Source organism: Mirounga leonina, unplaced genomic scaffold (assembly GCF_011800145.1).
Source record: "Mirounga leonina isolate KUSES-001 unplaced genomic scaffold, KU_Mleo_1.0 Mir_481, whole genome shotgun sequence".
In the NCBI taxonomy this organism is placed as follows: domain Eukaryota; kingdom Metazoa; phylum Chordata; class Mammalia; order Carnivora; family Phocidae; genus Mirounga; species Mirounga leonina.
Window position 1 is genome coordinate 170,492 of NW_023270773.1, and position 26,864 is coordinate 197,355.

The 26,864-nt window shown below is 54.5% G+C and overlaps 2 protein-coding genes across 7 annotated transcripts in view; both read right to left on the reverse strand.

The window, feature by feature from the left end:
- Positions 1-330: 330 nt before the first annotated feature.
- On the reverse strand, positions 331-3,719 carry SLC25A1 (solute carrier family 25 member 1). The gene is made up of 9 exons (XM_034989110.1): positions 3,520-3,719; positions 3,067-3,174; positions 2,804-2,903; positions 2,582-2,720; positions 1,994-2,078; positions 1,724-1,828; positions 1,403-1,518; positions 1,247-1,320; positions 331-1,064 (listed from the first exon to the last, which is right to left on the reverse strand). Exons 1-9 carry the CDS (start codon positions 3,602-3,604, stop codon positions 950-952), a joined length of 927 nt encoding a protein of 308 aa, XP_034845001.1. The 5' UTR covers positions 3,605-3,719; the 3' UTR covers positions 331-949.
- Positions 3,720-4,320: 601 nt separating this feature from the next.
- CLTCL1 (clathrin heavy chain like 1) overlaps positions 4,321-26,864 on the reverse strand; it is a 100,579-nt gene continuing 78,035 nt past the window's right edge. For 2 of the 6 annotated variants that reach the window (XM_034989104.1, XM_034989105.1), the window contains exons 21-32: positions 25,836-26,028; positions 25,058-25,215; positions 20,700-20,864; positions 18,752-18,859; positions 17,374-17,541; positions 17,143-17,292; positions 13,360-13,491; positions 12,640-12,750; positions 12,185-12,355; positions 8,663-8,884; positions 5,620-5,695; positions 4,321-4,860 (exon numbers count right to left, since the gene is read on the reverse strand). In XM_034989104.1, the coding sequence (XP_034844995.1) occupies positions 4,742-4,860; positions 5,620-5,695; positions 8,663-8,884; positions 12,185-12,355; positions 12,640-12,750; positions 13,360-13,491; positions 17,143-17,292; positions 17,374-17,541; positions 18,752-18,859; positions 20,700-20,864; positions 25,058-25,215; positions 25,836-26,028 (1,773 nt within the window). In that variant the 3' untranslated portion in view covers positions 4,321-4,741. Of the gene's footprint in view, positions 4,861-5,076; positions 5,117-5,619; positions 5,696-8,662; positions 8,885-12,184; positions 12,356-12,639; positions 12,751-13,359; positions 13,492-17,142; positions 17,293-17,373; positions 17,542-18,751; positions 18,860-20,699; positions 20,865-25,057; positions 25,216-25,835; positions 26,029-26,864 lie in introns of all 6 variants that reach the window. The other 4 variants (XM_034989107.1, XM_034989109.1, XM_034989106.1 and 1 more) reach the window with 4 other exon arrangements.

Consider the following 26,864-nt stretch of genomic DNA (forward strand, 5'->3'; position numbering starts at 1 on the left):
CCCAACCCCTGGGGTGGGGCAGTTCTCCACTCTGCCCACTCAGTGCTGCCTGCCAGGTGATCCTGAGGGCATGTCCACTAGCTGACCCTGCAGAACCTTGCTCACAGGCCATAAGCATGGCCTGGACAGAGTCCAAATGTTCCTCGGCATGATGGTGCCAGGCCTCTTGGGGTCTGATGCTGTGGCCACAGCTGGCTCACCCACTAGCCTGCCTGCCGCCCTGCTTCCCTGTTCCCCTGCCAGTGTTCTCTGGTGAGGGGGTGGACCTGCTCTTTACAGAGGCATGGACAATCATTATCCACCCACAGATGGGCCCACACAGGGACAGGAGGCTGCGACAGGATCCGGTTTATTCTGCCATGGGAGGGTGGTCGTGAGAGTGGCAGGTGCCACCCTGTCCCGGGCGGAGGGAGGGCCCAAGGGCCAGTTAAGGCCAGTGGCGGGAGAAGCAGGGGGCATGTAGCCCCTGGAATGCGGTGAGGCCAGGCTGAGGCCCAGAGGCAGCTGTGGTAGGCCGGGGCAGGTGCCCCTGCTGCCCAGGGTGGAAGGCACCGGGCTGGGACCGGGCCATGGCTACAGGGCCGTGGACCCAAGCCACATGGGCACCCCGGGAAGTGGGGCACAAGGTCACATGACACGGAACATGAAACACAGGTACACGGCTCATGAGTAAGCACATGGACAAGTGGGCACAGATTCACAGGCCAGAGGGACACCCAGCCTTGGCCAGACACATGGACACAATGGTGGTGTCCTAACACACCACGGGACACCTGGCACTAAGGGACATGTGGACTCAATGGCTGCAGGGGACAGACCCAGGCCATGGAGTGCAAGGAACAGGGAAAAGGGGCCTTTTGGCACGACTGCACTAGAATCGTGAGAAGAGGGCAGTGGGGACTGGTCTGGAGGCACCTCGGCCAACCCCCATGCAGACCCCCTTGGGGACTCAGTCTGTCTTCCACACTTTGTTGAGTAGCTTCACCACTTCATCGTAGATGACAAACACGATGGCCACGTCCAGGCAGACCCGGCCCAGGCGGGGGATGGTGCCCTTGTAGAATCTGGGGTTGTGGGCAGGGAGAGGTAGGAGGTGAGAAGGCAGATGAAGAACAGTGTCCCTGTACAGTGAGGGTGGGTCCAGACATCAGAGGGACAAGGGCAAGAACCTAAAGGTAAGGACTCCCTGAGGGATGGTCAGGCTGGCAGCAGGTGGGGACCACAGCCCTGCCCCTCCCCTACTCACGCCTTGAGCCCCTCATTCCTCAGGATCTGCAAGCCACAGTCCCATGTATTCCGGTATTTGTGCGCCTCCAAGCCCTGCAGGACAGCAGTGTGCCACAGGGTTCAGCGGCTAGCCCCTGTCACAAACTCCCTACCCCCTTCCTGGCCCCACCCCCACCTGCATCCGGGTCTTGATGACGTCCAGAGGAGTGTTCCCGAAGACACTGGCTGCGCCAGCGACAGCTCCAAACACTCCGGTGATCAGTGGGTTCATGGGCTTGTTGGGGTTGTCCCCTGGATGTGGGTGGGAGATGCAATCAGAAAGTGATGGGAAGGCAAAGGGGAGGGCTCTTCAGGGCTCGGGAGGAGCATGGAAAAGAGCCTATCAATGTGAGGACCCCAGGAGGCCAGGTCCTGGCAGGGAAGACTGAAGAGGAGGAGCCTAACCCAGAGTGGTTGGAAGTGGGGTCTGGGGGGTGCAGACCCAACAGATACATACCCCTGTACCAGTTTCGCAGGGAGGTCATGACGAAGAAGCGGATGGCCTGGTTAGATCCCTGCTTCAGCACGGTGGCTGTGAGGCCCTGGTAGGTTCCCTTCAGCCCTAGGGGCAGACAGGCATGGGAGTCATACTGGTGCCTCCCAGGCCCCAGCTGGGACTGGGGAGTGGGGAGAGTGGCACACCAGAGCACCAAAGCAGGAAGGGGAAGTTCAGGCCAGCCTGGCCAAGGTCCCTGGCCCTACCTGAGGAGGAAGCATTATGGCTCACCTTGTTCTCGCACAATCTCCCTGACCCCGTGGAAGAATCCTCTGTACTTGGGGTTGGGGGAGGTCTGGTCGTGGATGAACTTCACCTGTGAGAGGAAAGCAAAGGCCCTAGCTCCCAGGATGCCCCTGGAAGGGCATACTTGGCCCTTTGGCTTGCAGGCCCAGGGCCCACAAAGATCTGATCAGGGTTGGAGGTGCAGCTCTTCACCTGGAAACAGGGCCTCCCAGGTCACCGCAGGACACAAAGACCCCAGCAAACAAGAGGGCTGGCCTTACTAAAGACTCTGCAGTTACGTTTGCTGGTATTTCCTACAGCTTAGGCAGGAAACATGTTATCCTACGTTTTCTGTTTATAAAAGTGTTTTTTTAAAAAACCCCAATGTCAGTTGTCCCACTGCCTTTGGGACAGAGTCCAGTCTCCAGAGGAGGCCCTTCCTGCACACCTCCTGCACCCAGCTCCCCAGGCAGTTTCCCCTGCGCACCTTGCCCTGCTCCTGCAGGACCTTCTCTACCTTGCTGGTCTCCTAGGATGACCCCAGCCACCCTAGCGCCCCTCCGCACACCTTCTCCCTACTGGGACCCTCCCCACCTTGATGGTCTCCATGGGGCACACGACCACTACGGCTTCCGCCACACCAGCACCCAGGCCGCACAGCAGTCCCCGGGTGCTGTCCAGGCGTCCCTGGGGATCTCGCATGTGGTTGCTGAGGAACTCAAACATCCCGAACCTGAGAACAGGAGGCAGTGGGGTGAGAGGGGTTACAGCCGCCCGGCCCGGATGCCCTCCCTCGACCACCCCAGCCCGCCTCACCTGACGGCCGCTTTGGGGATGGAGCCGTAGAGCAGGGAGCTGAGGCCTCGGTATAAGCCCAGGACGCCATGGCTGCGGACCGTCTGCCGCACACAGTCCCCTGGAGGAGGGGGCGTTCAGCGACCCCAGCCGCCCTAGAGACCCGCCCCCCGCAGTTCCCCGCAGCCCGCCAAGGCTGCTCCCCGAGCGCAGGGCCCGGCCCTCTCGGTGGCGCACCGCCCCTACCCCTTCGCCCCCCGTCCCCCCGGCAGCCCCCTACTCACCAATACCCCGGTACCGCGGAGGGTGCGAGCGCTCGTCCAGCTGCAACTGTGTCTTCACGTATTCGGTGGGGAAGGTGATGCAGATTTCAATGCCGCCCGCCAGGCCGCCTGAGGAGACCAGGGACCCGGACCCTGAGACCACAGCCCCGCGGCCGAGCCGTCCGGCCCGCCGCTGCTGGAGCCCCGGCCCCTCCCCCGCCCCGGACTTTGTCCCGCGCCTGTGGTGTAGGGGAGGCCCGGCAGCGTCCCCTGCCCCACCCACGTTGTCCTGGCTAGGCGCGGAGGGGCGACGAGCTGGGCGATCCCCCAAGCGCTGGCTGGGGACCCGGGCCGAGCCCCACCCCTCACCCGACCCGGAAGTGGGGCGGGGCCTCGGCGTCCCGGGCCCACCCGGAAGCACCGTGGGGCCAACGGAGGGGGCAAATCTGGGGTCCGTGCCCCGGAGGGGCCCACCTGCCAGGATCGCCTTCCCCGGGTGCGTCAGCTTGGCCTTTCCGGACGCGGGTGCGGCGGCCGCCAGAGCGCGGGGCTTGGCCATGGCAGGCGGGAGGCGGGGAGGCGGGGCGCCCGGCGTCGGCCTCGGGTCCAAGCCCCCTGCTCTCCGCGCTCGGTCCGCGGCGGCGGCGGCGGCCGGTTAAGGCCCAGGGGGCGGAGCGGTCGCGTCAGCTCCCGGGCTCCGCCCCGCGTGGTCCGAGCCGGGCCCCGCCCCCGGCCCGCCCCGCGCCGGCCGGGAAACTGAGGCCGGGGCGGGGCGAGCGAGGCAGGCGCCGGGGCGGGATCGATAGCCCAGCCAATGACCGAGCTCAGGGTCCTTGGGAGGCGGTGCTGTGCTCGGGCCTGGATCTGTGGGTCAAGGTGCAGTTTCTAAAACCCGCCCCGGCATCAGGCAGAATCCAGTACGGGAAGGAGCAGGTCTCAGGATCGTGGCATCTGCCTGAGCGACCGGGATCCCCGGAGATCGGGGGTGGAGAGACAGGCAGACCCCACCCCCCACCCCCGGGGCACATGGGGCTAGTCCCATCCCTGACGTTTGAGGGTTTGGCATTCCGACACCCAACAGGCTGTGCGGCTACCATCCCCCCCGCTACGGTATTTAGAGCTCCGTGCAGAGAACTCAGGAAAAAGATCCCCAGTACACCCTGGCTATCTCCCCCTGAGCAGCTTGTTCCCTGGGCAGACGCGGGTTCCCATTCCAAAGAGGCCCCAGCAAATCTTTTGTCCCCTGCTACCCACACCAGCACCAAGCAGGGAAGCTTTGCCTTGATAAACCGACTTTAATATTCATGATCGGTAGGAGGCTCAGGGCCAGGTTAGAAGGTCCGTTCAGTTGTGTCTGGCAAAGTGGCCTGGAGGTGGCAGCTCCGTCAGTGCTGAGCGAAAACTGGGTGCCCCTCCCACCAAGGGCAGGGAATCCCTGCCGAGAACTCCCCAGGAATGCCTGGCTCCAGCCAGAGGGCCTGGAGGCAAGAGTCCACCAGAGCTGGTCTTCTTGGGCAGTCAGTGGCTACCCTGGCCTCCCCAGGCTTGGAGATGGCTTAGAGGCTGCCACCACTGGGCCTCAGCAAAAATAAACAATGTCCAGGTGTCCCCGCCTCCCATCAGGGTCCTCTGTGCTTGTGGGATGACACACTCCTTGAGGTTAACCCCATAGAGGTGTGTTGCCACTGAGCGCCCGCTACACGCTGAAGCCGTACACAGGAGGCTGGGCGAAGGCAGGTGCAGCAGCATATCCATAGGGGAAGCCGGCAGGGGCAGGGCCTGCAGCAGGGCCCGCTGTCAGCATCAGCTGCTGGCCTGCAGAGGGAGAAGCAGAGGGTGAGCAGAGCTCCTGCTGCCCCCGAGTGGCCAGGGGCCCAAGGAGCAGGGTGGCAGACCAGCCCTGACCACCCAAGGCTCAGGCACTGGAGAACAGGTGCCTGGGGGCAAGGGCAGTGGGAGTTGCTGTTGTGGGGCCAGCTACAGAGGCTGGCCAGGCTAGGGGGTAAGCTAGTCCCGAAATGGGACACTTACTTAGCTCAACTGGCTGGGTCTCAATCATGCCCATCAAAATCTAAAAAAACCAGACTGACATTAATGGTGGTGGCAGGGGGGCACAATGACCCTGAGGAGGACACAGCTGGTGGGAGACGTGCTGCGTGCTCACACCACACCCTCAGGCCTTTGTTAGTCCCGCAACACACTCCAGAACCCAACAGCCTTCTGGTGCAGCGGACACCAACTAATCGGTCTGCTCGATGGCCAGGCCATCCAGGCAGGCTCTGCAGTCACAGCCAGCAGCAGGCAGAGCAGCACACGGCAGCAGCTCAGACTGGGGCAGCTGCTAGGCACAAGGAGCAGGCAGGGGCACCCTCACAGAAGGCAGGTACCCTGAGAAAAGGGAGGACAATGGCCGGGTCTCTCCAACATTCCTGGGTCCACTGACCTTCTCCACACCCAGCAGCCGTTGTGCCCCACCTGTCCGTTCCCTCTCTGATCTGAAGCCCAGCCAGGGAAGGGCAACGTGAATGACCTTCCTTACTCACCCCTCCCTAGGGGTAAGGGGATGCCACCTACCAAATAGGAGAGGGGCGGGCTCCACCACATGCTCCTCTCGCTTGCGCAGGCTCTCCGAAGCGTCCAGTCTGTCTACCTGCCAAGAGGTGAGAGCGCTGGAGTGCCTGCCGGACAGGAGGCAGCACACAGCCTCCAGGAAAGTCAGGGCGGGGGCTGGTTGGAGGGCAGACGCTGTACCAGTGACTACTGCCCTGCTCCACAGGAAGGTGAAGCCTCTATAACTGGGTACACATGGAGTGCCCAAGGGGGCCCTGGTGACCCTCCCACTGTTCCAGCCCGGTACTTTTCATGCGGGCCCCTGGCGGCCCGGGGCAGCAGAGCACGGCCGGTGACTGCAGGCTGCACGTGCAGCCCAGCTCACGGGGCTGGCCCTCCTCTGGATACAGGCGCACCGCCAAGACGGCGGAGCACTTCCTACATCTAGCCAGTCCACGCTGCCCACCCTTCCTGAGGAGACCAGTCACCTGACATCTGGGACATCCCACCTGGCAGAGCGGATGCGCCACCTCAGAGGTGGGGGCAGCGACAGCCATCTGAGGACAGGCTGCCTCCTTGCTCTTCCTCAAGGCTTCACCAAGGGCTACCCCATGCAGTACCCACAGGCTGGGGCAGACACTCGGATGGGGAGGGAACAGAGCAAGGTGGTGTCAGGGGCCTGAGGGGCAGACAGCACTGTCCTAGTGGTGGCGATAGCAACTGTGTGTCTGGGACACCCCCCGCCCCCTGCCCTGGCCCCACCAAAACAAGGACTTGAGTCAGAAAGAAGAAAAAATTATGTGCCCTGTGTGCACTCGGGCCACGGAGAGATCAGGTCAGGCACCAGAACCCTAGCAGAAGCAGCCCTGTTACTGGCCCTCTGCACTCCTCTCCCCTTTCCTCCTTGGGACAAGAGCTGAGGTGAGAAAGGAGCAAGACAGTGCAGTGGCCTCGCAATCCGTACTCTCTTCCTTCAGCTGGCTCCCACCCAAGCTGAGGTCTAAACTAGGCCTGCATCCTCCACTGAGAGAGCCAGGGGGCTCAGGGATGCGGGTTTTTCTGAGGGACGGTCCTCAAGCTTCCCAAATGAATCAAGAGGCCCTGGGCTCGGTTCTCCAGGCAGGAAGGGGCTGTAGCCTTCTTGTCTGGGCCTCTCGACCTCACAGCAGTCTAGTCTGTTGGGCCCCAGGCCAGCTAAGGACCAGCCCACATCCCACCACTGCCTAAGAAACCTCTATTGAGCCCACCCTACCCCCAACATGACAAACATCGGGTCTGGTGCTGGTGCAGGCATGTGGAGCAGCAGTGATGCTGGGAGCCGTGGTAGCCCCTGCCTTCGTCCTAGGACTAGGGGAGGTGTCTGGGGACCCTGGGTTAGGGAGCAGGTCCTTCCAGCAGGACGGCAGCTGTAGCCCAAGCACACTATTCCACCCTGAAGTAGCTATGCAGCTGCAATACTGACATGGCTGCCAGGATGACCTCCATCATTCATCACAGAGAGGGAGTGTGTTTCCCCCCCTAGTCCTCGAGGCCCCCTGGAGGTCCCAACACCTGCAGCAATGAAGGTCTGAGTGATATGAGTTCCTCTTATGTTAACCCATGGGCCTCAATTCTAGGAAGATATTCAAGCCATATGTACCCTTCTTTATGCAGGGGCACAGGAGACAGACTATGGCTAAGACAATTTAGGGATGGGAAAAGCAGAAACCATAGGACAGGTTCTGAAGACAAGCTCCACACAGCACAGACACTTCCTTTAGGGAGCTGCTATCCACTGTGGTTGAGGAACCAGGGACTCTTGTAAATCCAACCAGTCTATGTACCCTAGTAGCCTGCAGATCAGGCCACATGGCCAGGACTGCCCCTCTCCTGTCCCCTGAAGAACCTCGGGACACCTCCCACTCAGATGTGCTGTGTGAATGGGACTAGGACACACTCTGGCAGTCCCTCCTCCTGTAGCAGGGAGATGGTCTTGAATGACCCATGGAACAGTCCTTGACAGGGGCTGGGCAGCTCCCAGGAGGCACTGCAGGTGGCAGAAAGAGCAAGCCCTCACAGGCCAAAGCTGGCAGTGCCAGACACCCCCCACCTGTGCACTTCTTATTTCTTCTCTAACCACACTAACCCCTGCAGGCCCCTCCCCTCACACCACTGAAGGAGACCCTCAGCCTAGGGGCTTCTTAGCATTGTGGGCCCTCCATGTGCCTGGAAGAACATTAGGTGTATGGCTGGATGGGCCAGTAGGTGCTGCTGAGTGGCAGCTTTTCTGCAGCCTTAGAAACAAACCAGACTAGGTGACAAGGGTCTCTGGATGGTGCCTCAATTAGGCCCCTGACCAGAACTCCTAGGGCTTCAACACACACGGAGAGTTAAATTCAGACACTCCCACCTCGTTAAACAGCTCATCAACCTGCAAGGGAAGAGTAGGATGCTAGGGCCACCAAGTGATGTCTGGAGTGGTAGAAGCAACAGTTACTGAGATATGAGTATGGCCCTGAGGCCAGGGAGATGTGGGTCTGAGCCCATGTCTTCACCTGTCAGCTTTGGACCCAAACCTGTGACTACAGCTGTAGAGTGGATGACTACCTACCTGTCCAGGTGTTACCATTCCTACTAAGTGCTCAGCAAAAGGGGGGTTACCATGACAGGTCTGCCAACAAATGCAACCCGAACTCCACCAGAGGCGCCCTGAGAGGTGAACTGACTGCACAGGGACGGAGCCCACGGGCCGTGCGCTGGAGCTCTGCTACCTGCTGCCTCGCTGTTCTCAGAGCACAAGAGCCCTCGGCTGTGGGCGAGCACAGCTGTTGTGCCCCCTAGCAGGGGCTCAGGGGACGGGCTCAGTTCTGCGCAGAGCTCCCCAAGGTGATTTTCTAGAATAGGTTAATGTCGGGCAGCAAACCACTGGGAAGGCATGAGGCCACTCTTGAGGGTGGGTGGGGCTGGCTGGCCAACCTGGGCTGGCCCCCCACAGGCCACTGGCCATCACGGGGCCTCTGCACGCATGGGCTAGAGCCACAGCCGTGCTACATGGCAGCAAGGGAGCCAGGGCAGAGCCCGTACTTACTTTGCTAAGGTACTCCCTCATCACCTGGATGAAGTAGGGCATGGCCAGGTCCACGAGGTTGTGTCTCCAGGCCAGCTCCAGCACTACATCCGGGGGAAGCAGGTCGTAGCAGGTGAAGAGAGAGGCCGCGAAGCACTCCTGCTTGCCTTCCTCCAGGAACCACTGCAGCAACTTCTCAGCCAGCTCAGCGTCCCTGGACTCTGCAGCATGCTGCATGGCGTCCTGCAACCAAGGCAGACGCACAGCTCAGGTCTGCCCTACCTGGCGCTGCCAGGAGGCACTTTCTGGGTCGGTAGGACACGCAACAGTGCCAGGCTCCGTGAAGGCCATCCTCGCCTGTAGAGGGGTCTCTGTGGCTCAGCTGCCCTCCGGTAGGACGGAGTACCACCTCCAGGAGGGCTGTGGAGGGCACAGTGCGCTCCTGGCAGCAGGCTCTCACAGACCTGCTGAAATGCCAAGAGGGAGGTGACACACACAGGTGCAGGCACCCTGGGAGACGGGCTCTGGTCTTGCAGCCGGACTGGCATGGAGAGGGAGTGCATGGGACTGCCTGGGGGACGGTAACAGAGCTAGCAGGGCCTGATGTAAAGGTCAGAGTCACTGTGCTTGGCTCAACAGCCAGCGCTATCCTTCCAACTCAACATGCAGCAGCTACAAGGGACCCAGCCAGTGCTCAAGAAACAGCAATCTGCCCGTTCTTCCTGACAAAAAAGTCCCCTCCAAAATCCCTGATCGCTACTTTCATATTTGCAGATTTGTCTAAAACATAAAGAATCATACCCACCCAGTGAGTAGTCATCAGTAAATTAGTGATTTCGATTTCCTAGCCACAACGGTGAGAAGCAAACGGCCTAAACTGCCAGTGCGTGGTCAGCCAGCTCTCCCAGACCCTCCAGCAGCCCTCCGCAGCCCTGGACAACCTGGGCTTCCAGACACGAGACTGAAGCCCGAAGATGAGGCCTCTCGGCCGAGAGGCACAACCAGTCTCAAAGGCATTCTGGTTGCCCCCTAATTGCTGCCTGCTGTTGTGGTCCTGGCTCCTCTCCTGCTCAGTCCTCCAACATGAGACTCCCACGTGGGACCCAACGTCCTATAAGCCAGCTCTGTGGAGGCCGCTCTTGTCCCTGCTCCTGAAAGGATCCTCTCCCACCTGCCTGTTGCTTCTGCTGAGTCCTGCCTCATCCCCACGCTGTTCCTACAAAGGCACCTGTCCTTTTAATGGCAGGGGGAGGGGAGAGGGCGAAGTCAGTGGAGGCTCAAGTGAAAGCTCCAGGACACCTTCAGGTCTCCCTGGACCTCTGACACCAATGCTGTCACTGCTCGGCACTCTTCCCGCATGTCCTCCAGTCCAGCAGGGCGGCCCACCCTTGGTTGGTTCATCTTCAATGTGCACCTAAGAGTGGGCACTTCTCTTCCTCCACAGGCCCGGGGACTGTCTCATGAACTCTTACAGACTCAACGGCCATCATCAGAAAGTGGGCGTTTCCAGAACCATTGTGCTCCAACTGTCCAATGGCAGTTTCCTAGAGGATTCAGATGCAATGAGGCCCACAGATGCTCTCTCAGTCTGCGCCCGCCCCCTGCATCCTGGAACCAAGCTTGAATCTGAGATTCTCCCACACCTTCCCACTTCTTGTCACCACACCTGACCCACGTCACTACTGGGGCATCTACCTCGTCCCCATTCCTCAACCTCCCTCCCAAATCACTGCCAGCACTTTCCAGGGCCCTGCTCCAGGCCCTCGCCCTGTCCTTCACTGTCCCCAGCCTGCGACTGTATCTCTGCAGGCTCCTGTTCTTCACTTGTGGGCATGAGGGGTCCACGAACCTACTGCCTGTTCACACACCTATGTATGGGCCCCTAGCCCTGACCTTCCCATGTCCTAACACATTCCCTCATGCCCCACTTGTCCCGCTGTTCCTCAACAATCCCAGCTTCCCACATGCAGTTACCACGCCCTCTACACCACTGGCTCCTCAGGTAGAGTGAACACACCTTAAAGTGGTTTCCCCTGACAGCCAAGAGCCCACTGTGCTTTTACACCCAACCTCTGCAATCTGGAAAGCATGTTTCTTATTGCTTTATGACTGTCCCAGAAGCCAGCAGTGGCTACTCACCAACCCCTCCAGGTGGCACACTACGACCGCCCACTCTCCCAGGACTTCCATGCAGGGTGGGCTCTGCTACCAAGGCATGGCTGACACATGTGTGTGTGTTGGGGGGGTGCTGTGCATCGTGGGCTCTTTAGCACCACCCTGGCCTCCACCTACTAGATGAAGCACCGCACCACCAGCTGTGACAACCAAACATTCCCTGGGGGTCAGAGTCGCCCTCACTGAAAACCAGGGCACTGGAAAGTATGCCCATGGCTTTCTGTGTGTGGCTTTGTCCTTGTGGATTCTTTCTTGCACACGTTGCTCTGAGTGGGATTGCTGGTTAGAAGGGGACAGGTGGCCTTCTGGCAGTTCTCACAGCACTGTTCACTCACTCATTCATTGCCCGAGCGATAAGGGGCCGTGCACTCAAGGCCCTGGTGTGTACACTGGCAGGATGGGACAACTGGGAACCCCTAGCCAGGGGCAGTTTCCCTCTGGTGTGTTGGAGCCCCACTGCCACCTCCCAGTGCCAGTGCCTGAGGACCCTGACAAACTGTCTCAGAGTTCCCTCTGTTAGCACCCCAGGAAGGACTACGAGCACTGTCACTAAAAGGGAGGACATGTCACATAACAGTCCCAAACTGGAGGTAACAATCGGGATGAAGCTTGACGTGTCCCTGATGTCCAGGCTTCTCTGGCCTTGGCCCATGTGCCGTGAGAGAGAGACGCCTGTCCTCTTCTGAGAAAGAAACTCAGGAATGCCAAGGACAGTTCTGGGAGTAACACCTTTTAGGTCAAGCTCATGGCTTGAGCAAAGGCTCCCCAGAGGCTCACGGCACGAGGAACCCTTGGAAATCAGCTTAGCCACACCGCACATTACAACGGCCCTCTCATGCAACTGCACTTTACCCCACTGGGGAGATGCTGAGGCCAGGTGGAGCGAAGGTAATGCCTTCAAGGGCCTGGGATCTCTCCAAGCAGCCCACCCTGGCCAGCAGATGCCCAGATCTGGATCAAGACCTGAGGGTGGTACTGAGCCACTGCTCAATGGCAGAAACAAGTATTGTGAATGGGATTTTCACTTTGGTGTTTTTATTCCCTATATCTTGATCAATAGAAAGTAAAGTAGGTGCCAAGTGAATGCTGCCACACTCTGTTCAGGGAGAGTGAGAGTCACAAACACCTGCTGGGAAAGATTCAACTCCATAGGAGCTAGTCTTCTGATCCAAGTAACTGTGAAGAAGTTCAATGTTAACGACAGATAATGATCTTCACCCTGTGTTCTACAAACAGGTCCCCCTTTACTTCATCCTCCTTGTCCCCACCATAAGTACCTCCTGATAGGGGGTTGTGGCCATCTCACCAGCCCCTACCCCCAAAACATCAGGAAGCACACAGGAGCGCGTGGGGCACCGGGAAACCCACCTTGTAGAGATGGTCCTTCTTGCAGAGCTCCACGCTCTGGGCCCACCGCTTGTTGCCCTTGTACAGATAAGCCGCAATACGCCTGAACTCAATCAGCTGGTGCTTCTCTAACCGCTGTGCCAGGGCGATGTTGTCAAAGTTGTTGTAGGCATCGATGGATGCCCTCAAACCCTAGGAAGACCCGGCCTTTCCGTGGGTGAGGGACACAGTGGAGCGGACAACCAGGAATCAGTCATTGGCAGCTGCTGCCACCATGGCCTCAGAAAGGCCCCTCTTCATCTACCTCTGGTGCCTTGTGGGGCCCACAACCCCTCCTGTGCAAGGTCAGCCCTCGGAGAAGGGGGCGGGTACGAGGAGGGGCTCTCCAGTCCCTGAGTGCCCAACACTGGCTGCAGGGGTCCCTGGGGCAAAGGGAGGTCACTGCCCTCTGATAAGGCTCCTTCCCCCACACCCACCTGGTAATCCTCCTCTTCCGTCAGTAGGTGGTTGAGGGCCTCATTCACACTCTTGTTGTTGTGGCTCTGGACTGACCGCAGGTAAGGCTTCACTAGGGGCAACTGGCCTGCCTGACAAGTCAGGAGAATGGTTAGGGCACTCAGGCAAGTCATCAGGGCACTGAGCTGGGGGCACTGTGACACACTGATGGGCCAAAGTGTACAGCCTAGCTCCAGGTCTCCTTCCGGACAGCCACAACTGATATGCCCTACACATACTAACACATGAAGGGCTGCCTGGGTTACTGAGTAAATGCCAATTTCGTCTATGGATATTTTGGCTGAAAGACAAAGCTGTATCTGAAACCTAAAGCAGTTTGAAACATTTAATCTTTACATTTGCTGGGGATCAATTTAAAAAACTACTTATTAAGGAATGGGGTGCCTGGGCGGCTCAGTGGATTAAGTGTCTGCCTTCGGCTCAGGTCATGATCCTGGGGTCCTGGGATCGAGCCCCACGTTAGGCTCCCTGCTCAGCGGGGAGGCCTGCTTCTCCCTCTCCCTCTGCTGCTCCCCCTACTTGTGTTCTCTCTCTCTCTCTCTCTCAAATAAATAAAACCTTTAAAAAGAAATAAATAAAATCTTTTAACAAAAATAAAAATAAATTATTTATTAAGATATTACACTCAGATGACCTTGGCCCAATACCCTTCTCTGGCTCTGGGATGCTGGCTGACTCACCTTTGCAAAGAAGCCAACAGTCCGGGTGTGGTCTAGCCGGGGCGCCAGCACAAGCAACAGGTCGTTGATGAGCAGAGGTTTGTAATCCAAATAGAACTGCAGGGCTTTATAGTAGAGCTCCACATTGGCAACCTATGGGTGGAGACAGAGCTAAGGGTTGGCTCCTGTCAATCCCCAGGCTGCCCCACCCACCTGTCTCAAATGCAGCACACTCCACCATAACTCCTTCCAGTTTTTGCCCAACTGCACTTTATTAGTGAGGCCTGTTGTGACTGCCCCTTTCAAGACCAAACACTCCCTCCCAACACGCCCCCCTTCCCACCTCTGACATTTTTCTCCTCAGTGACCTAAAAGGCAGGCCTTTGTTTCCTGCCTCGCCCTAGTATCTGATGCAGGGTCGATGCTCAGGTAGTATCTGTTGAGTGAATGAATGAGGGGTAACAGGCCAGGATAAACCCGAACATCAAAACATGGTTTTATCCAAGCAAGATTCCCCCAGTCCTCCCTGGAAGCTCACCCTGAGCTGTAAGCAAATCCATAACACATCCTATTATGTTTTCACTGCTCTCAGACAAGACACCATGGTATGCAGAGGGCTGAGTCGTTCCAGGCTGACCCTGTGTCTCTAGGAAGGCCACCCTCCTAGGCCTGCTGATAGTGGGGCCTGGTGTTCAGAGGAGAACATGGTTCCTACCTCCAAAGGGACGTGTGCCAGGTCTGTGGTGATCAGCCTGTCCAAGGGAGCACGCAGAGGTCCAAGGGTGCACACAAAATGTAGCAACATTAGAGTCATGCTGGGTGGAGGGGGTGGGCACAGTGGGAGCTTTCTAGTAACACTAGGTCCAAGTAAGCCAGTAGCAATGTGGGCCCAGTGACATCTGCAGACCACATGGCAGAGGAAGAGGACTACCCACAGCCCCCCTCATTACTGGTACTCTTTTTGGTTACTGACTTTATCCTCCTCTCCAGTCCCTGGCTTGGATTTGCCCCTCTCAGAGCAGAGCACTCACTGTCACCACAGATTTTGACCTAGACTGGCCTCGGGGTCCCTGGTGCTGTCCCTGTCGGTGCCCACCCCCCTTCCCCTGGGCACACTTGCTTTAGAACTCTGGAACCTGCTAATCTTCCAGCCAGGCCCTTTTACTTAATGGTATCTGGACCCAATCAGACTAGATGTCTAGCCAGACTAGATGTCTAACAAGCAGAAAGGGCAGTGGGGACGTAAGGTGGGGTAGAAGGGCAGGGGCACACTGGATAACCCGCTTTCCCCGCCTTTGGAACAAGTCATTGCTGCCTTCACTAAAGCATGGCCAGAGTGCTCCACATCCCTCTGCTGAGACAGCTTAAGGCAGAGCACAACTGGCCAGGCTCCATTCCCTCACTGCAGTGACTATGAAGCTGGACATGAGCAGGCCCAACCACTCTGGGTGGGTGGGTCCACAGACATGTGTTGTGTTGGGCTGAGCCACTGATCTGGTGACATCTGGCACTCTCTGAAGCATCCACTGCTCCCATCTAGGGCATTGGCGTCTGTGTGGCACCCTCTTGTGGAGCCAGCACCAGGAGAGGAGCACCTACAAGGTCATACCCACTTGTGCAGTAGGTAAGGATGGCCACCGCTGCCCCAAGACTAGGGACGGGGCATTATTCCTGTTTTGAAGAAGAGAAACAGGCTCAAAGATTCTGTCACGAGCTCAAGGGTGACCAGTGAGGGTGCTCTGGCTCCTGACAGTTATTGCACTACCTGTGAGAAGCACCTACTGTAGGCCAGGCACTTGCTGCTGCTCACTTGGCAGGCAGGAAACATGTCCATTTTATGGATGGGGTCACTGAGGTTCACAGTGATGACACTAGCTCACAGTGACAGAGACAGCAAATGGCTGAGATGCAACCCAGGTCTGTGTCACCCCTGCCTGGCCCTCCACCACTCAGTCCTGTGGCCAGATGATTCTAAAGCTCTCCTGTTGTGTGCCCAGAGTCCTGTTGTGTGCCAAGGCCTCTCTGCCAGGCCACTACACCAGCCACCACACCAGGTAGGTGTCCTCTACATCCCTCCTCCACATGCAAACTGACAAGGCTCTCTCACATAGCAGAGAGGCAGAGGCATCAAGAACAGAACTCAGCTGTCAGCTGCATGAACACTGTTTTGCCACAAGAAATGGTCTTGTCGGGGCACCTGGGTGGCTCAGTCGTTAAGCGTCTACCTTCGGCTCAGGTCATGGTCCCAGGGTCCTGGGATTGAGCCCCACATCGGGCTCCCTGCTCAGCGGGGAGTCTGCTTCTCCCCGTCCTTCCTCCTCCCCTGCTTGTGCTTTCTCACTCTCTCTCAAATAAAGTCTTAAAAAAAAAAAAAAAAAGACATGGTCTTGTCTGCGAGCATGTGACCTTGGACCGAAGATGTCATGCTGACTTCCACCTCTCCTCAGGAATCTTCTGATCCTGACCACCATCAAGGTAGACTGCACTCGGGTCATGGGCCACATCAGCTGCCTGGACAGCTTATAACGCCCCAGACACCACTAAGAAACAAAAAGCACTGCCACCTCAACCATGGCATGTCATCAACTTTAAAATGCACCCCGATATCATTTGAGTTCAATGTGAAAAAAGCATGCCTAGAATTGATCAAGTATGGGTTTTCCAGCATGTTTTTCTTATGTGCTGGGGGCACAGGAACGTGAAATCTGCCCACTCTTCCATCAGCAACCTGTAGACCTGTATAGGGTGGGATGTCTGCAGAAGGCCACCGATTTCACATACCACCACACTAAATAGCACTGACGTGTGTGACCTAAGACGCTGAGACCTGGCTAGGTACCCCACCCGTCACCCACACCTGCCCTCAGCGGCCATATGTAGAACAGAAGGTAGACAACTCCCTGACCCAGATGGTGAGGAGCCAATGCCCCACCGCCATCCCTCCTGGGAGCAACAGGACCAACACACAGTCAAAATGCTATCTTTCACTGACATACAGCAAATGGGAGAGACCTGTGGACAAGTTATTCATGTAAGGCCACTGCGACAAAATGAGGACACTCAAAGCAAAAGACCCGGGACTGATGACAGAAAGCTTCATTCCCTCACCTTTAAATACACAGGGCTCACAGAGGAGGAGAAGCTTGGAAGCTGGGCCCACGCTGAGCCCAGAAACAAAACAGCAGAGGCCTGCTCAGTGCCTGCACCCAGACCTGACACCTTCTAACAGTATTTGGCAGCTGGTGGAATAGTTCAGCACCCTGGTTTAGCCCAACTAGACTACTGGAGGGTGGATGCTCCGAGGAAGGGTGGGGACCCAGAGGCCAGCAGATCCGGGTTCATGAATCCACCTCCACAGGTGTCCGTGCTCCTCTGGGGCTAGCAGTTTTAGGAGCAGAGACGTGAAGAAAAAATATGCCAGATGGTAGAAAATATGAAACAATACAACAGGAAATGGTATAGACGGGGTCTGGAGGTGGGTCCCAATCTGATAGGGCAGAAGGAAGAGCAAACACCAGGGTCTGGCTGTTCAGGACCCTGGTGGGGAGTGAGGTAGGGAGAGTGGTCCTAGGCCCTGCCCCGCCTGTAGCCTGGCTTTGGCGCCGAGGCCAGTCACTACCCTTCCTAAGCATCCATTCCCTTTGTGCAGAATCACCATGACCTCCACAGAGGGCAGTGAGACCCTCACAAGATGAAGGCAAACACAAACACACCCTGGGGCGCACACACTGGCATTCATCCTGCCCGCCCCTAGGCTAGGCTGGGCAGAGGCAGACAGGAGCTGGTGCTCAGGCACCCTCTTACCTTGGTAATGACATCCTTGAACTGCCCTTCCCTCCAGGCGTCAGTAGGGTGATTGATCATGGTAAGGACGGCATTGTCGTACTCTTCATACTTGTCATAGAGGAACACCAGCTCTGCCCAGAGGTGCGCCTGCTCTGCAGCTCTCAGCACCTGGGAGGGTAGCCAAGGCTGAGGGCTGGGCTTGTGCCCACATGCACATGGCAGCCAGAACCTCAAAGAGGGCTAGTTTACCTTTGGGATGTTGACTCGGGACCAGAAGAGCTCCAGGTGCTCTGGCATCTTCTGAGGCTTGAATTTGGAGTAGAGGATGGCCAGCTCTGTGAACATGCCCATGTGGGCCCGCTCCAGGCCCAGGGCTGCCTCCAGCAGAGAGATCAGTTCCTCAAAGTAGCCCCGATCCTGACAGACGAACAGACATGCTTGAGGTAGGGGCAAACACACCCGGGAGGGCCAGCCCTGCTCTCTCGGTTATGCACTCTGGTTCCAGCCCGCCTGACGTGCCTGAGCTGAGTCTGACTGGTTTCCATCACATTAATGCCCAAAAACCTCAAGGGCCACCCCCAGAGGACGATTTCACACCCTCCTCATTCCCTGTCTTCACTGTGTGGATAACCTTGCTCCTGCTTCACTGAGCAATGGAAGCCATTAGGAGCAAATGTCTGTGTTGACCCTACCGGCATCTGTACCCATGTCTACTCGCATGCTGCTTGTGCTCCTGGCTTAGGCCCCAGCACCTGCCACCTACTGAGGCTGATGGGCCAGTAACTGTCCCTTTCTCTCTGGGCATCAGCTTCTCCCTCCACAGCTTGCCTTTAGCAAACATCCTTATTCTCCCATCCTGAAATGCTCTTTCTTGATTCCATGGACCCTACCATTGCCATACCATTTTTCTACTCTTTGCAGCAAAACTCCTCAGCAGGATCCCTCCCTCCTGGGCACAGATGCCTTGTTCTCTGTAACTTCTTCTTACTTTACCCCAACCCATGTTGGAGAGCCCTAGGCTCGCTTTCTGCTATTCTTTATCTGCCCCCACCCCCCTGACCTCACTCAAATTGCGTGTCTTTATGTCCCATCTGTGTGTCAACCAATGGCTCCTATTTCATTTCTCGAGCTGAGTTTCTTCTCTGAGTCCCAGGCCCTGTTTCCCTCTGCCCCCCACCCCCCGACACCTCTATGCTTGTATTTATTTATTTCAGAGAGAGAGAGAATGAGAGAGAGCACATGAGAGGGGGGAGGGTCAGAGGAAGAAGCAGACTCCCTGCCGAGCAGGGAGCCCGATGCAGGACTCGATCCAGGGACTCCAGGATCATGACCTGAGCCGAAGGCAGTCACTTAACCAACTGAGCCACCCAGGCGCCCGAGGGGGAAGTACTCTTAAAAACACAAATACCAGCCTGCAGTTAGGTCCAGGATATCTAACACACCAATCTGATTTGTGGATGGGTCGTCTATCACATGAAAAGACTTTCCCATAGAGACAGTGCTTTGTATGCCTACCTGAGGATGTGACACATACTAAGGGGATGAGCGTCCCTTTATGTGGAGTGTTTAGGTGTCATTCATCATCTCCACTGCTGGTAGAAATCATCTCTGGCCAGAGACTAGTTACCTGGTAATAGCGTATCAGCTCCTCCAGCTCATCTGCGTGAATGACAATGTGAAGACCACACAGCTGTGCAAGGCGGAACTCCTGCCCATCCACGCATGCAAAGCACACCTATGGGAGGGAAGGCCAGAGAATGTGAGTGTCCCCAAGGGCACAGTGCCACAAGAGCTGGCTGCCGGAATGCAACTACAAATGCAGAAATACCAGCAAACAGGGTTTTTAAAGTTAGATTCTGAACAAGTAAATAACTGAAAGGTGAGCTGCGTGAGACTGGGAGAAAAAATAATGCCATTTCTAATCTGCAGGCCAAAGGGGTATTTGAGATTGCAGAGAAGAGGACTCATGCATTACTTCTAAGCCCTGAGATGTGAAAGAGTCTTTAGGGGACAGGAAAGCAATGCTGGACTTTCCGGTTTGGGGTTTGAAAAACGGTTTAACAAAGTTCAAGAATAACTGTCAAAGGAGTATAGTTCATCTGAGTGCTGTTTATTTGGGAGGAGCTTATTTTAATAAATATATATATATATTTTAAAGATTTTATTTATTTATGTGAGAGAGAGAGAGCACATGAGAGGGGGGAGGGTCAGAGGGAGAAGCAGACTCCCCACTGAGCAGGGAGCCTGATGCAGGACTCGATCCTGGGACTCCAGGATTATAACCTGAGCTGAAGGCAGTTGCTTAACCAACTGAGCCACCCAGGCACCCTAATAAATATTTTTTAAACTGAGCTTTTGTTTTAGGCACTCTGCAGTATATACACTCAATGATAACAAGTTCTAGGAAGTAAAAGAAGCCCCCCGGGCTTCTGCTCAGAAAGACTCAGAAGGGGCCCTTGAGTTGCTCGCTCGCTCCTTCCTTTTTCTTTCTTTCTCTCTCTCTCCCCCTCCCTCCCTTCTTCCTTCCTTAGATTTTATTTATTTATTGAGAGAGAGAGAGAACACATGAGCAGGGGGAGAGGAAGAAACAGATTCCCCACTCAGCAGAGAGCCCCACTTGGGGCTTGATCCCAGGACCCTGAGATCATGACCTGAGCCCAAGTCAGATGCTTAACCAACAGAGCCACCCAGGTGCCCCTAAGCTGCTCTTTTTTCAATGGCTGAAGAGAGACCTCATACCCACAGGCAAAGCTGGCTTCTCTTGAGGTTTCCCTACCTCCCCATCTTCTATATAGGCATGTGTTTTCATGGTAGATACGGCAGAAAACCCAGATAAACAAAAATAGTTCCACAACCCAGAGATAACTGCTCATTACCTCGAAACACAACTGTTACCAGCTCTATTTCTTGTGATACAGCACCCACCAGATCTCTCTCTCACATACTCACACACAGAATGGAATTACCCTGCACATTCTACTTATGTTTCTCACAGAATACTCAAAACCTCCCCTCCCATAACCTTGCCTATTCATTTTGGTAAAGTTGCAATATGTACATTATTTAACCATGCCCTTGATATTAGACATTTATGTTGATTTTAATCTTTTATTAAACAGTACTTCAGAGATTCATTGAAGCTAAATCTTTTGTACCTCTCTTTACAAACTTTTTTCTACTTACAGATAATTCTGGTATTAACCGAGAGCTAGAAGACGTGCCCTACCAATTTACTACAAAAGACCAAAAATGCCAATTTACACTGATTATACCACTAATAAGGTGGTTTTTAAAAATATCTTAAATTATGACACTACTTCTCATACTGATAATTCCATGCTATTAAGACAGCCTCTGGGAGCTGATTGGTCCAAAACAGAACTCTCCAAGGCCTTTGTTTCAATCACAAATGCAAGCTTACGAGGTTCTCTGAGCCTTCCCGGAAGACTCGGAACCCTGCCTGGACAAGGCAGTCGTCCAGACACATCCCATCTGGCACAAGGGTGTGGAGGAAGGAAGGACAAGGAGGAAAGGCTTGAGAGACTAGTGGTGTCCTGGAGACTTCCTATGCTTACCTCCTTCCACGTCCGGGTGCTGTTGGCCTTGCGGCTGCTGTCCACCGCTGCCTGGTATTCCCTGAGGTGGACCAGGGTGGAAGCCAGGCGGGCAAAGTTAGAAACACTGCTGTACAGGAGCTTGGCAGCCTCATACATTCCCTCCTCGTAACAGCGGTCTCCAACCTACGAACAACCAGGTAGCTTTGCTGAGACCTTCTTAAATGGGAAGATTCTCCAGAGATGGTCTAAAGTTCCTAGGTGGCAGGGGTATTTCTGTTTTCAAAGAAGGCGAGTACCGTTCTGATCACACAGCAGCCTGGGCTACACAGAGCTTCTGAAGGATAAAGTGTGCCCCTCAGGCCCTGGATCCACTCTCCACCGCCTGCTCCTGTGTCTGCTGGCTGTCATCTCCCACATCTGCACCCCAGTGGGCCTGGCCTCAGAGGTGTGCTCCTTGCTGCTTCCAGGCCAGTCCCCTCCGCCCCACTAACAGCTGCCCACCAGAGAATGGCCTGCCAGGGATCACACACCAGCCCTGGTTCTTGCTGCCACCCATAGATCTCGCTCATTCCCTGAGAGCTTTAGCTTTCTTTGACTTCCTCTGCTCTGAAGACCTTGCATCTCTCCTGACAACAGCCAGTCACTGTCAGCTGCCAACCCTGGGAAGCCTGGTATAAGAACCTACTCTCTGCCTACCGCCTCCCCTCCTTTCCAGCTCACCACCACCTCCAGACACCCCAAGTCCTGCCCACCATCCCCATCTGCGACCGGCCAACTCTCCTCCTGGCTTGCTGGCTGTTGGCAAGCCATGTGGCTCTACCCTCACTGCCTTGGTTGCACTTGGCTGTACTCACTAGGCCAAGCCCCAGTCCTGCTTAGAGCGGTTTCTCTGCCAACTCCGCACCCAAGACCGCAGAGCTAAATTCAGATAGCCAAAACCCAAAGTGCCACCCAGGCTCTCTTAAACTTCATGATGATGGCCCTAGAGGAACACACAACACTAGCAATCCTACTCCCTCAGCCCAGGTACTCGCTCCTTGTCCATCATTCATTTCCTATCTTCTCCCCCCAAATCTCCAGCAACTCAAGCTGAGTGCCTGGCTTCCCAAACCCTGAGGAGACAGACACAACCAGAAGAGCCCTTCCATAAGCACCAGGACTGAGCCTGCCCCCTTGCTGCATCTATGGTCCTCACCTGGCCCCAACGCCAACCCCACTGGTGCACGTGACCCCAGCTCCCCTCCCCTGCTCCAGGTCCCCTCCCCTGCTCCAGCAAGCCTAGCAGTGATTCTTCCCTCCGTACTAAATCACTCCTATAAGCTTAAGGAATCAGTGTTATTTCCCCAGCTCCAAACCAAACCAACCAATCTTCACTGTGACCTCAGCCCAGCTATTGGCTACCACTCTGCTTCTACCCTTTCTTTTTGAGCAATAGTTCTCAGAAGAGATGTCTATCGGTCTTAAAAGCTGTCCCCAGTCTCCTTCTGTCCTCTCTGGAATCCGTTGTAATCAGTCTCTTGCCGACTTGCTAGCAGGGTCACTGCTTCTAAGTCGCCAGCTCATGATGCACAGCTTACCCATCACTCTCCCCGACAGACACCTACTCGCTTCCCTGCACAACCCTTTGCTTTTGTCCCCCCACCCCCACCACTTTCCATCCCCACTTCTCCCTGCCCTTGGGCTTTGGGGTGCCCTGGTCTCAGGCCTCAGCCGCCCCCCATTGCACAGGGTCAACTGCATACTGAAGACTGCCACGTTTACAGCTCTATTCTTAAATTCTCCTTGGAAATTGGACTTCTGTACCCAGGACAGACGCCCCTGAATGTCGAGATCGAACCTGCCTGCACGCGAGTCCTGACTGTCCTCCAGGCAGGCCTCATACATGGCCCCCACCTCAGTAAGCACAAGTCCATCTGTCCAGGGCTGTCCCACACCACACATGGCACAGCTGCCTCACTCCCCCTTCTCACTCACACTCCACCAGCAGCCCAAGCTTATCACCAGCTCTCTGCCACTCACCTCGACCACCTTCTCTGAGTGGCCATTGACTCTGGCCTGGGCTACTGAATAGCCTCTTATCTGCTCTCACTGCTTCTGCCTCTGTCCTTCAGTCTGTTTTCAGCACAGCAGAAACTCCAGAGGAGCTCTGTTAACCCCTAAGACCAGATCATATCCCTCCTCTGCTCAGAGTCCTCTGATCTCACTCACCCAGAGCAGAAGCTAGAATCCTGCCCGTGTCCCGCAAGTCCTGACATCCTCGCCAACAACCACCTCTCCCCAACATTCCCTCTCTGACTGGAACCGTGAGCTCATGTTTGAGGTCCTGCTTCAGGCCCCTGGGCCACCACTGCACTGCTCCTGCAACACACTGACGTATTCCTCAAGGCACCCCTGCACAGGTTCTTCTGTCTGCACTCAGGCCTCCTCCCTCAGAGGCATTCAGACTCAGGACCTCACCTCTGGGACACCTTGCTGGCCACCCGTCGAGAAGTGCACCACCCACCTTCCCACGTCACCTGCCCTACACTGTCCACCTCTCCCTGCTGTGCTTTTCTCCTGTAAACTTACCATTTAACACGTCACAAATTTCTCGAATGGATCGTAAGATCCACAAAGGCAGAAATTCGACTACTATTTTCACACCTGCATCCACAGTCCCTATCCTGGCACATGGAAGATGCTCAAGAAAAGTTCGTTGAATGGATTAGTTAATGAAGTATCGTATCAAAGCGTATGATCCTTTAAGACTCTTGTTATTGTCAATTTATAGGCAATACAGGGAAAATGAGTTAAATGATATCACGGGACTTCAGTCAGCAGAAGCCAGACTGTGGGACACATATGAAAACAGGTGGTGGACTGATCTGGCTGACATGTACTGACCCCACCTTGGAGGACTGTGGAAGGCAGGGAGCACAGCCTTAGGGTCACCATGAACAGAGGCAAAGAACAAGCAAAGCCATCTGAGCTTCCCAGTCCAGCTAACTTCCGGTAGGATTTACCTTCTGTGTGACCCAAGACAGCATCTCTCGCTATGGTATTTAATAGACTCCCCAGTCGGGAGAATTCTGTTATGAATTCAGAGGGAGATTTTGGGCAAGGCTTCATTTTCTTTCTTTCTTTTTTTTTTTAAAGACTTTATTTATTTGACAGAGAGAGATACAGCGAGAGAGGGAACACAAGCAGGGGGAGTGGGAGAGGGAGAAGCAGGCTTCCCGCAGAGCAGGAAGCCCGATGCGGGGCTTGATCCCAGGACTCTGGGATCATGACCTGAGCCGAAGGCAGACGCTTAACGACTGAGCCACCCAGGCGCCCCCAAGGCTTCATTTCCTAACACCTTTATTCATTTTCTGATTATAAAGGCAATTTAAAAGTTATGGTCACCGATTAAAACAAGACTTGGCAAACATAGGCAAGTGAAAGGAAAATGGAATAGTATTGCCCAATCCTTATCTCTGAGTTCTTCGTTGTCACCACCTGGGATGTTTTTCTAGGTACACAGATATGTTTATCATATTGTACATGCAGGTTTTCACTTGGCTAGAACTTACTTCAAAGGTTTTTCTGTCACAAACAAGACTCTAAATACTTGTAATGGCTGTATTATATTCCACTGAAGGACGTTATCTCCTTTTGTTGGACACTGGTTTTCAACTGTTATTAGTATAAATCATGCTGCAATGATTAAATATTTATATGTAAAAGCTATTTGGACTTTTTCTTCTTTCTTGGGATTTATTTTTACATCTAGACCTATGAGGCCCATGATTAGGAATATACATATATTTAAAGCTTTTATGCATTAGATGAACTGATACTTTCCTTTGTGCTTTCTTCCACTGCTTATATGCTTAAAAACTCCTTCCTCATACAAAGATTCAAATAAATATTGAAAACTTTTTACTAAGAAAAAAAACCCCTCAACTTTTACCCATAATTCTTTCATCTGGAATTTTACCCCAGGAAATAGGAGACTTTACAGTTATTTAGCTCTTTCTTTTATTTAACATTTTGCCTTAAGGTTTGTTTAAACATTTTTGTGTTATTCCTACTTTAAAAAATATTCTTCCCATTACATTATAATAATTGCTAACATATGAAAAGCTGTTAATTTCCAACCTATCTCTTTTACCTGGCCAGTTACTCGTTCACTTTGCTCTTCAGTGATAACAGCTAGAACACTGGCACATAGTCCATTTTATAGAAGAATCATTCTGATGTGCACAACCAGGGGACTTAACTTCCATACCAGTGACAGTAATACAGGACTTAATTCACGGGCTGGCTTGTTTCTCAGTGTCAAAGATCTGCGCCACTCTAGGAAGCGATCCCTAAAACTGCCTGGAGCAGTTTGTGGTCCCCAGGGCATGGCCTACCTGCTGGATGTGGGCATTGTTGGGTCCATTAATACAATCTTCTAGCTCAGACAGACGGTTGGTTTTAGCCAGGGCAAAAATAAGTTCAGTATCTATATAGGATTCATGGCCCTTTTTCCTGGCCATCTGTAGAAATTTAACCAGATCCTCCCAATTGTCTAAAGACAGAAAACAAAAATACGTTAATCCAGAGCTGCTGAGTTTAAACAGGAGGCTCAGCTCCTCCCATTTTGTCCCCAGTTAAGATGTTTAATCTCCCACTCGGCTTCAGTGAGGGCTTGGACTCCAGGTAAGGTCTAGAAGGACTTGTTTGCCTGCTAAGCAGAGCCCTATCCCAGGTGGGAGAGACAGAAAGGGCAGAACCACATGGAGGCTGACTCTGGGGATGGGAAGTTCCATGTCACCAAGTAAAGAGACCTCACCAGGAGACAGGATGCTTATTCCAGCCCCTGGAGAAGTGTGGACCACAGTTAATTGGAAAGGCCAGAAGAAGCTCTGGGTCTAAGTTTCTGACCTTAAAATTATCATGATAATGCTATGCACTGTGCTTAAACTATCTTGCCAACCAAAGAGCTAGTGTCTAGTTAACAGCCAACTGAAGAGCTAGTGTCATTAACAGAATAACAGTAATAGATTCTTTTGGAAAACTTTGATTTAGCAATGTCTCCAATATCTCTGGATGTGTAACATGTGCAGATTCCTGGGAGGGCCACATCCTTCTCTTGCCAGGCTTCACACCAGTGAGAAGCAGAGCCCCAGGGAGAGGAGGTTCACTTACTGCTCCTGCTGGCTGCCTGAACGACCTCCAGGTAAGAGGAAGGGTCATCAGCTCTAATGTAGGAGTCAATGGCTTCTTTCACCAAGTCTTTCTGGAGCTGGGCGCAGGCCAGCTGACTCCACACAGCAGGCTCATTGCATCTCTCCGCAAACTCGTATGCTCGGTCTAGGTTTCCAATGTGCTCAATCAGGACCTAGGGGTTACAAGAGGGCTCTCATTCTCCGCAACACCCAGTCAGCTCCAGGGAGCAGACAGATTTTTGTTCAGTTCTACATTTTGCCTAAAGTTGCATGACCATTTCAATTCAGTCCAAAGCAACTGGGCATTAAGTATTTCTCAGATGATGAATGGAGGGAAAAGATGAGACCTATACTGTAAAGGAGGAAAATGCCATGTGGAGAAGAGACACTCCAACAAAGAGGCATAAAGAAATGAGAGACAGCCAAGCTAAGCTTTTTGGGCCAGGAGAATGACATGGGAGTTGCCTCCCGATCCTGGTAAGATAGTACAATGGGGCATACAGGCTGTAAAAAGGCTCAAAGGAGCTACTGTGGGGAATGAGATAGCTCAGCAGGCAGAAAACAGGCTTGAAGGACAGTCTGGAGGGCTTGGGTGCAGCAGCTGCCCCTCATACAGTTTGATCTCAGAGCAAGGCCATAGACCATGTATGAACTGAAAAGAGGAGATCTGAGATTTCACAGGCAGGTACAGAAAAATGGTAAGGGAAAGAGGCAAGGACATAAAGAATCTTGGTAAGACAGCAGTTAAAGTGATCTGTCCCATGGTTTATAATTCATTCGGAAATAAAACCAGAAAAGGCCAACAGTCTGGGAGGAAAGGGAGGAGGGCTAAGGGAAAGGATCTTGGTCGGGTTGAAGGTGGGCAGGAGGGCTGGCGGGACTGTTCTGGGGAGCTGAGGCAGCAGAGGGTGAAGGACTGGAACAGTCATCATGTGAGAGGGCCTCTGAGAATCAGACACCTCGGTCACCAGGGCTGACCACAACACCTCGATTCAGGTATCCAAGTCTA

Excerpts from the sequence above, each read along its gene's own strand:
- SLC25A1 (XM_034989110.1), bottom strand. The coding sequence starts at position 3,604 with ATGGCCAAGCCCCGCGCTCTGGCGGCCGCCGCACCCGCGTCCGGAAAG. Across the intron at positions 3,175-3,519 it reads GGGGAAGGCGATCCTGGCAG|GCGGCCTGGCGGGCGGCATT; the intron begins GTGGGCCCCTCC and ends TGGTCTCCTCAG. Across the intron at positions 1,065-1,246 it reads AGGAATGAGGGGCTCAAGGC|ATTCTACAAGGGCACCATCC; the intron begins GTGAGTAGGGGA and ends CCACAACCCCAG.